Genomic DNA, 10,713 nt, shown 5'->3' on the forward strand with positions numbered 1-10,713 from the left:
ACTGAGGTGGTGATCAGGGTTGTGCAATTTGACTCAAGAACAAAACGGTTGAAGTGAAATCGCTGTTCTTTAACCCGACGGTGTGAGACTTCGGCCTTCTGTGCCTCCTGCCCGACAGTAGGTCCGAAAAGATGCCATACCAGCTAAGGCTTGGGACCAAACACACGTGCCAGCTCCCGGTCCGGAGCTCTGCAGAGTCTAGAACTGAAGATGCTATTTAATGTACTGTCTATCTTCACAATCTTCCGGTCAATATATGCAAGATCCCATCACCCCGGGGGCTGAATCTGTCCGCTAATCCAATTTATTAGAAATGCCTTCCCCTTTCGGGTGTCGGAGCTCGGGAAAAGGGCATCACTGCAATCTGCAAGAGAGAAGGGTGCAGAATCTCCTCCACCACCAGATGACAGCGAGTGCCTGGGCAAACTCGCTGACTATTCTAATGCATGATCTTTAGTATATGAAAGGCAGATTATAACACATTGTTTTTTTCTTAATTTGGGAGACTCCCAAATGTCGGTGCTTCTTTGTATTAGTTTGCCGAGCAATGCTATCAGCCTCGGAATTCACGCCTGTCAATCTGGGCGTTCCCATGACGACCGCATCCGGCGGCGAACCTGGTGACTGGTCCCTTCTAGCCAGTTTCCCATTGGCTGACTGTCGGAGACACCGCGTCCAATCGATTGTTTAATCTATCTATTTCCGGGAGAAGGCATCCGACGATTGAACGATTTGATGTCACATGGCAGTGGGTTGCCGGGGTGGTCGGCTGAACACGTTAATCCATGATGGCCATCAAATGGGCGTGGCTCCCAGACAACAGTGCCGTGATTGGGCGACTTCTGTTCACAGCTGGAAGCATTCTCCCGGTCTGGCAGCGTCTTCGGAAAGAGAATTTGTATGGAATACTATCTGTCTGAAGGGGTCCGATCGGTGGAGTGTCTCCCGCATTTTCTGCGGTAATTTTCCTTTATCGTCAATCAGTGAACCCCAGTTTGTGGGTGAGGCTTCCTTCGTCCTCCACTCCGATTGGACAATCCATCCTTGATGGACGTCAACTATGGGCGGGAAGGCGGGGCTGGTAGAATTCTGCACTGCGATTCGTTGAAGGCAATTTGACAGACAGCTATTGCTGCAATGAGAAAGGAAAAAAGCTGTGCTGGCGTTGGAACAACGCCACTGTCAGTCGACGGCTGCTTGATAGACAGTCAATGAAGCAATGGGCAGAGCGAGGAGGAGGTGCCGATGGTGAATCCCCCACGATGATTGGTCGTCTGCGTAGTCGAATGCCTGGCAGCTGAGGGGTGCGGTTTTCGCTACGGTGGCCGGCGAGTATCACGTGACCGTCGGCGCGAGCGGAGACTCCCCGCCCGAGAGAGAATGGCGGTGCTGAAGGAAGCGGGCGGCTGAAGAGCGGCGAGGCCCGGAGGGGGTGGGGAGAGGAAGCCACTCGACCAGTGGTCAGAGCCAAAGGGGGTCGGGGGCGGAGAATGTGGAGGAGCCGGCGCTGTTCTCCCTGAGATCCGGGCGGGTGAGGATCCGTCAGCCTGCTGACGGGCGGGCAGGCCCCTAGGCCTTTGTCTTTAAGCCGCCCCTCTGAAGCGGAACAGTCGCTAGATGAATTCCCGCTCGCTCCAGCGTTAATTCTCCCTCGCCCTCTTCGTTTTTTGCCCGGCTACCCTTCCGTTAAAGGGGAGGGCAACTGTGCTTCCAGTCTGCCGACGTTTAATCACTTAAAGGGGAGTGGTTGGTTAAAGGTACAGCTGCCGACTTTGCCGACTTTTAATCACCTGAGGAAAGGTGTGCTGTGCTGTTCTGCTGAGTTTTAATCAATAGAAAGGCCTCCGGAGTTGCCCTCATTTAGAGGGGAGGTTGGCTCCAATCCATTGGCTGGATAAAGGGGGTCTGGAGGAGGCAGTAGGAAGTCATGAGGGAGTACAAGGTAGTGGTGTTGGGCAGTGGGGGAGTGGGCAAATCAGCTTTGACGGTGCAATTTGTGACGGGCACGTTCATTGAAAAGTATGACCCAACAATTGAGGACTTCTACCGCAAGGAGATCGAGGTGGACTCATCGCCCTCAGTGCTGGAGATCCTGGACACAGCGGGTACTGAACAGTTTGCCTCCATGAGGGACCTGTACATCAAGAATGGCCAGGGCTTTATCCTGGTCTACAGCCTGGTCAACCAGCAGTCCTTCCAGGACATCAGACCCATGCGGGACCAGATCATACGCGTCAAGCGCTACGAGAAGGTACCAGTCATCCTAGTGGGCAACAAGGTGGACTTGGAGAGCGAGAGGGAGGTGTCCTCACTGGAGGGTCGAGCCCTGGCTGAGGAGTGGGGCTGCCCTTTCATGGAGACCTCAGCCAAGAGCAAGACCATGGTGGATGAGCTGTTTGCTGAAATCGTAAGGCAGATGAATTATGCAGCCCAGCCCGACAAGGACGATCAGTGCTGTTCTTCCTGTGTACTGCAGTAAAAGACAACAACAGAACTGTTGAGACCAGATGGAATCAGCCCTGATGGGGAGAACTGCACCTTCTCCTATCCTGGGAGACAACTCGATTATTTCATATTGCTGTTACAAGAAGATGATGATACCGACAGAGCTTTATGACTAAAATGAGATTAATTGCCAATCGCTGTTCTTACTGTGTCCTGCAGCAAAGGGAGTAAAGCAAGTGTCGTTGGCTGACAGACACTGAAACACTTTTACGTGGGAGACCTGCACCTCCTCAGCCGGACAGTCTGATTATATCATCTTGCTGTTGTGGACGAGAGGATATCATCAAGAGCTTTTTAAAAGAGCAGTGCTGCTCCTCCAGTCTCATTCTGTTGAAAAATAAAAGCAAGAATAATGTTGTTTTTGAAATAATCTCAATTGGATATGATATATGTGAATGCATCAGTTCTGACATCATCAGCCTGGGAGAACTAGACTGTTTCATCCCATTATGGAAAAAAATGCAAATAAGAGTCATTCAGAAATTTAAGACTGAAGATGATGGCCAGTGTTTCAATTGTGTATGTGCACTGCTTTTATAAGATTGCTTTTTTTTTAAAAAGAGAAAAAATACACAAATAATTTGATAACAAGATTGAACTCCACGCTTGACAGGCCTGGCTGCCCTCTTTTAATGTGATGCCAATGAGGAATTGAAATCTCTGTTTTAAAGAGGGACGTAAGTCGGCTGAAGAGTCTTCTACAAAACCAAAATGGGAGAGCAGAGACTTGTCAAGTTCTTGTCTTCTGCAGCGAAAGGGAAAGCGACCTGTGCGTGCTGCCTGGTGCACGTGGAGGAAGTAACAGGCTGCACACTGCTGCTGTTCACCGATGTAAAGGCAAAATCAGTGAACCTTTAAACTCTAGAGCCAAGAGAACAGACACCACAGGCTTTTCTTCAGGATCCCATCAGTGAGCACAAATCGTTCCTCGGTACATTCTGTTGGACGTTAACAATCCGTTCTGTAATTTCACATGTCATTGCAGGAGAAATGATGGACATTAAGTTGCTCTGTTAAAGCCAGAGGAAAGGGGGAAACAAATGGACTGTTGATCCACCAAAATGGTTGTGTCAAACAAGAAGAATGCTTTTAATTCAGTTTTATTTAATTTTGTGGGTGGCATGTTAACTGCTCTGCATTGTGTTGGTGCAAGCCCTTAGTGGTGGTCTTGTGTGGCTCTGCAGGGAGCTGGGGAAGGGATTTCAGCTGTGGGGGAGGGGAAGCAAAGGTTTTCTCTAATTTCTGTCTTGCACAGAAGTTTTAATTTGTCAAAGTATGATTTGTTCTTAGATCAATGCTGTCCAACACTTGGTGATGCAGAAAAAAATGTAATTGGCTTTGTACAGCTTCCAGACTTGGTAAACTACCTGCTTTTTCAAATGGCTTTTTTTTTAATGTTTGCCTCCAAATGCATTTTTGAATGGCAATTTCCATTCCTTGCAACTTTTTTGTGGGGATGGGGTGGAAGGGGAGAGAGAAAGGAACAGAAAAACTGTTTTCTGTGTGGAATGTCAGTGGCCAGATCAGAACGATGCAGGAATGGGAAGCTAGTCAATTGCTTGCTATGCCAAGAAGTAAAATGTTATTTGTCCAAGACAAGGAAATTAGAATCCTCCTGTGACCAAAGGTTTTCCACTGCCCTGTAGATGACAGTTGTTGGGTAAATGAAGTAAAGGGGCAAGTTCGGTGACCTTTGCTTCCCAGGTGTGTAAGTGGGACTTGGTCCTGTTCTGAATGGGTGTCTGTAAGTGGTGGCTCTCCACCAAGGGGGTGGGAATGTCCTTGCACACTCTTTGTTCTGGTAGATGTGGGCAACAAAGATGGGGTGGGGAGTGGGAAGACACCTCTAGGATTGGCTGGAACCTTCGGTTAAGTTTTAAGACTGTGCAGAGTGGAGGGGACTGTTGTTCCCCCATTCCCACACATGACTTCATCTGCTAGCAGGCATGTTTTAAGTGGGTATAGTGGTATGTGGAGCTCAAGGGGAATGTGTGCCCTGAGATCACGTGTACCATGTTGGCAATTTCTCAAATTCCACAGCTTTCCAGTTGAAATTTTTTTTTAAATGTACTTTGTATCGGCACTACAGTCAATCCAGACAAATGTGATTCAAATTCTTGTATTGCACGTTGAGGAAAAATCGTATTGCATTTGCTGCTTGATTCTGTAGAAATGGAAGCCTTTTGAAATGATCAAATTTTACAATTATTCCCCTCAATTTCCTTTTCTGATGCAGAAATGGCGGGAATATATTTTCTTTTATGACTGGTGCTCAGTACTTCAAGTATTATGGGGATTTTTATTTTTTATCGTTGAACCAAGAATATAATGTATGCATGGCTGAATACCAGATCATTGCTGAAGTCTAACATTGAAGCATTCTGTAGTTGTTAAAATTGAGTGCAGTAATGAAGTGTTTTGGTCACTGCTGTCTTATTTTGCTTTTAAATATGACAGTTGTGTTACAAGAGCATTTTATATTTTATCTTTTAAAATGGCATTGCATAGAACCGGCAATTGGAATTATGGTTTTTTTTTTCAAAAGTCGATCCCTACAAAGAGAATAGTAACAAGAATGTCGTTAAAAGTTCTAACCCTTGATCAAACAAACCTTGTGTGGAGATGTGATGCACCCTGTATTCAGCTTTTGCCACAGGATTTCCCAGGGAGTGCTTTACTTGGGTCTAAGTGAAAATCTGAACAGTTTTGTGTGTATCCAATACAAGTAGAGCAGCTAGATTCATTGGGATCTTCTTTGAGGATTTCCTGTTCTAGGGAGCTGCTTTGACCCCTCCTGTGGATAACATCCTGCATCTTCAACAATCTGTGGTGGATTCTGTGACTTCATCTGTTGAAGAAATATTTTAAACACAAGCGCAGATTTATTGGGTGAAAGGACCTCTCTGCAGATTGGGATCATTTCTGGTCTAATGAACGAAAATGCAGTAAATGGGGGATCCACTCTGTATGATGCTTCTGTAAAGGATGATGGAAGCCTTAGCCTCGTGCGGACATTTTTAAGCATTCAGAAATATATTTGGTTATCCGTATATCTCAGCTTCAGTTTACATTTTTTAAAAGTGTCTTGCATTGTTTTTATTATTTACCTGAATTTTAATGTGTATTTACAGCAATGCTTCATTTGATTTTTTTTTTATTTCCCAACCCTTTAAAAACATCTGTGTGGGCAACATTCTTTGCAATGTACATAATTTAGTTGGGGCTGGCATAATCTCATTTTAAAGATGTTCGACAGTGGTGGTTTGATTTTAAATTTCCAGAATACAATTTCAGCCATTGCTTAAATTGACATTTTGAAGAAAGTAGCCTGTGCATGGGACAGAAGACCCACAGGTACACAAATTGCTATCATAAACGCAGGTATTTCTTTTCAATCTGATGCTTCCTGGAATTAGATGAGACCATTTGTTCAGAAAATGATGGTTATCGTTCTAAGGAAGTAACTTTAATGGGAGTTGTGAAGGGAAGGGAGAGATTTGGTGGGGGGGGGGGGTTATGTCTAGTCTGCACAATTGCCACCAAGCTCTCATAATGATGCTAATATCAGTTTTAGCAAGTTTGCTTTTGACATTCCAACACTGGGTCTCGTACTGCAGAACTCCTTAATAATTCGTGTGTCCATTGTTTTTAAAACTAGCTAATTTTACAATCTCTCTATAAGATAGATGATAGTCTAGTAAACAAATGCCCTCACGTTTCTTTGATGCACTGGAGCTAGTCTTTCTGACCGCATCACACCCCTTTCAAATGTGATAAGATGCTCTTGTATCCTGATCTGATTGTAAGTTATTAAAAGTTGGAAACATCGAGCACGTAACACAAAATGTTGCAAGCCATTGAATGTCAGCATTAATTTTAAAATCTGGAGGATCAGTAGTTTAAGGTCAAATGTAACTGCTACACAAATTTAAATCTTAGTGCAAATGGCATTTTTTTTCAGGCTTTTTTTGGAAGAGCTTACTGATTGCTTTCTTAATTTGTTCAGGTGAGGGCAGAAACACATAACCTGGTGCCTGATCAGATGTTCCCAGTGCCATGAAATGTTTACTAGAATATAAATCCCATTGGTGTGGTTAGGTCCTAGTTATCCTCACAGCTTTCCATCAGAATCTGAACTGAATCAAATTTCATATTACTCTTGCATAGCCCAATTTTGAACAATTTCTGCATTACAATCTGGACTAAAGCGACAACTGGGCAAAACTAAACTGAAATTCTCCCTCCCTCCCACAAATGAAATCTACCTGAATTTGTCATAGTATGAAAATAACACCTTCAAGCCAGAATTATGAATTGCTTCAGGCAACACACACAAAATGCTGGAGGAACTCGACAGGCCAGGCAGCATCTATGGAAAAGAGTAAACCGTCAACATTTTGAGCTGCGGCCCTTCATCAGTCCTGATGAAAGGTCTCAGTCCGAAATGTCGACTGTTTGCTCTTTTCCATAGAAGTTACCCGAACTGCCGAGTTCCTCTAACATTTTGTGTGTTGCTCAGATTTCCAGCATCTGCAAATTTTCTCATCTTCATGAATTATTTCGAATATTTTCAAAATTATATCTGCCTTTTTCATACTTGGTGGAAGAAATCAATTCCTGTTGCATGCATGTTCCTAGGAAAGGATTGAAATTTTGGTGTAAGACCACTGTTTAGTATAATGTCATGAAGGTTCCCAACGACAGGTTGAGCAAGACCTAGTTAAAATACTGATTGTTCTGTTTGTTTTGCTGTGGAGTAACAAGAACAGTCCAAATATCTTCTGAGTGAGAAAGCTCTTGCATACGGTTTGTAAACACAGGTTAGAACAGTATTTAGTTATGTGATGTGTGTGCTTAAGTTATGTCATTGATAATGTAATGTTTATGCTGACTGGATAAAAGGAGCTATTCATCAGTGTTTTTATTCCATTTTTTGTCTTTTTTAATTTATTTTATGAAGTTGGAGTATTTTAAAACCTCAGTGTTTTTGTAGAACCTACTAGCTGTATTGAAGCAGTCAACTAGTGAACAAATACAAAGGGGAAAGCCAGACATGTCGAAGCCTCAGACTTGGATTTGTTTGCGTCCTGCGTACGGATGTAGATGCTGAAGAAAATATTGGAACAAATATGAGTAGACTGCAGTTTGCTGACTGAATTGTTTGCATTCCCATTGATACTGTTAAGTTTGAGAAGCATTCCATTTACCAAATCCCTGACCACCTGGTTTTCAAATGTGTGGAGAAGGTCGGTTTGTTTGTTAAGAAATTTAGATTGGGTTAGTTTAAGGGAAATGTTAAGAAGAGAAGGACTTTCTGTGTGTTTTTTTTATAAAGCCTGTGTGGGAAACCACAACAGTTGAGATCTAATCAGATATATTTAATATTTTATTACCATTGTGCGTCTACCAATTCACTTTTGCTATGATTTAAGATTAATTTATGGAACTTTAGGCATTGGCTTTACAGAGAAACGGTGGCATGTGCACCTGTATTCCCCTCAAAAGAAAGACAAAGTGTCTTCTATCAACCATTTCTTGGTTCATTACTTTGGTGCTTTGTACAAAATATACCTCTCACACAAGTGCTTCCCTCCATTCCTCTGATTATTCCAATGGACTTCAGTCAAATGAGTTTTCTTTAAATTGATGTTCACAGTTGTGCATAAAAACAGACAAAATATTAGAAACAGCAGACCATGTGATATTTAAGCCTCGAATTTTTTAGTAAACTCTTGTCTTCACTGGTACTGGGGCAGCACATCTTACCTGTGTTAAATAAACCATACTTTCCTGTACATATCTTCTGTTTAATATGCACAGTTTCTAGGCACAAACCTCTTTGTCCACCAGATTCATATCCGTCATTCTTCCCAATTTCCAGAAATCAGTCTTTGATTTGAATATAGTTAATGACAGGCCATCTACAGCTCTGAGATAAAGTGTTCTGGATGTTCACATTGGAGTGAAGAGAATCTTCATGTCAGGATTAGCTAGGTAGCCCCTTCCTGAATTTGAGATTGTATTTGAAAGTGGAGTCACTTTCTTTCTGCTATGCTCCCACCACAATCAGATTATATTACCATCTGCTCTTGGAGAATTCCAGTCTTAAAAGTTTTATGGCAATTGCCCATTGCTCTAAGCTCCTGGATACATAAACCCACCTTGCTGTTGTTGGACACCCGGGAATTGACCCAGTGAGCCTTTGCATCACTGCAGGGAGACTAAAACTGTACTAATCTATCTGTGCTTTCACCAAGACCCTGTGTAGTTCTAACACAACTCCCTGCCTCCAGTGGCCCACTGCAATTTGTGCATCAGAGTCCATGTCAGCAGCTTTCCTTGTTAATTGAGGGTAACCTGTTGAGCTTCACTGCACTTGCAATAGTACTTTGTGTTTTTTCTTTATATCCACCTCTGATGCTACATCATTTTCTCAGAAATACAATAAAGTGTTGGCCAAGTTTTTGTGTCTAAAATGGCACCCAAAACAGCAGGAAGGACCATCAAGTCATGACTCCCAAATGAAAGCAGGTATTAGTGATGCTTAACACAGGTCATAGTTCTGGTCAAGCTTCTTGTAAAGAAGAGTTTTATTGCTGATGCTTTTCCTTGTACTGGGTGTGAAAACATGTTGAAATCCTTGACCCTCCACACATACACTGGCTGGAATAAAATCTGGTTATTCACAGCAAAAAGATACATCTCAATGTGAATTAGAGATGTCTTGGCACAGAACAGAAATAGACATGATGATGCTTAATGCATTTGGCATGTCCCCACGTATATTTTTGACACAAGCCTCATTTTGTGTATGTGGGAAAATGATGTGAGATAATCGTAACATTCCTAAGTTGTTTGAAAGAAAACTCTTGCTTCTCGCAAACATGACTCTTAAAAGTATCTGCCAGTAATAAAATATCTTTAACTAAAGCAGCCCATGTGCTGTGCAAGAAGAAATGTAGCCTTGTGAATTGGCTGGGTAGTGTGCAATTTATATAAGTCTGTACTGGGAGCAGAGGTATGACTAAACCACTACGTTAGCATTCTGGCCCAATAAAAACTGTTTTCTGAAGGAAATAAGCCCTTTCCTGGTTGTGTAGCCTCTAATGTTGAAATCTGTTCTGTTCTGTTCTCATCCGAATGTTTCTTACTCTTTCTCGGTTTTCTGAGAAGTTTGATGCTTTGACACATGTCCAGCAGTGCTTGTTTTAGAATGTTAGTGAAAGGATTTGACAATTTGTTTAAAGTTGGAGAACGTCTGCTGTTTTCTGCAATACAGGGTGGTTGCAAGAAGATCACCACTTCCCAAACACCGCACACACTCAAGTAATATAGCTATTCTAGAGAAGTTTACTCTGCCGCTGAATGGTCCTAGTGCCTATTTTCAAATGAGGCAGGGAATGCAACCCACTTCGTAGATATTTGTTCTCACTCAGTTGCTATCCGTGTAAAAAAAACCCCAAGGAGTGAATACTGCTGCATGTGTTGGTTTTGATGTCTTTTACTGAAATGATATAGGATAATTGCTATTTAGAATGCATTAGAGCTGAGGGAATCATGCAAATGAGCAATTAAATTCTGAACAACTAAAACTTTGATGCCAGATACTCTTACTAGTCTCTCCTTCAGGAGACTATGATCAGGGATATTCATCCAACATTCTGATTTGCCATGTGTATTCCTGTTGAAACAACTGATTCATTGAGGTTTGTGTGTTGGCTCACACATTGCATTCGCTTCTAATCTTTCAAAGTGAGCACTGCTGGGAGTGGGTTAGGGGATGGAAGTAGCCAATTAACTACCCAAATCGCTACCATAGCTTTTTGGGAAAGATTGATCATGTTACTTACCTTGGTAAAGAATGTTGCCTTAACAGGACACATTGGCTTGGGTTCTGGTTTTAACTAATGTATCAAAAAATTGTTTACTTTCCTGTTAAAACCAAAACCAAACCACCATTTGATATTTTTTTTAAAATCTATTTTGTATTATATTGGCTTTAATTGTTTCTGATGGTTTTTTTTTCTAGAATTTTGTTCAGTTAACTCTTGAGTTTTAACATATATTTTTGGCGCTTCGCTGAAGTGAAATAAGACATAACCTTTTTGGCAGTTCACTGTTGAGCACTAACACAGCTGAATACTTAATGGCACCATTTTTACCAGGTGTTGACTGTGCTGTAGCCTTGTTTCTGAATTAAGCAAGAAG

The 10,713-nt window shown here is 42.4% G+C and overlaps 1 protein-coding gene across 1 annotated transcript; it reads left to right on the forward strand.

The window, feature by feature from the left end:
• The first annotated feature begins 1,267 nt into the window (after window positions 1–1,267).
• Window positions 1,268–10,475, forward strand: LOC132394395 (ras-related protein Rap-2a). The gene has a single exon (XM_059970476.1). The coding sequence runs from the start codon at window positions 1,928–1,930 to the stop codon at window positions 2,477–2,479; it is 552 nt and encodes a 183-aa protein (XP_059826459.1). The 5' UTR covers window positions 1,268–1,927; the 3' UTR covers window positions 2,480–10,475.
• Window positions 10,476–10,713: the final 238 nt, after the last annotated feature.

The sequence above is a fragment of the Hypanus sabinus genome, chromosome 5, assembly GCF_030144855.1.
Source record: "Hypanus sabinus isolate sHypSab1 chromosome 5, sHypSab1.hap1, whole genome shotgun sequence".
In the NCBI taxonomy this organism is placed as follows: Eukaryota; Metazoa; Chordata; class Chondrichthyes; order Myliobatiformes; family Dasyatidae; genus Hypanus; species Hypanus sabinus.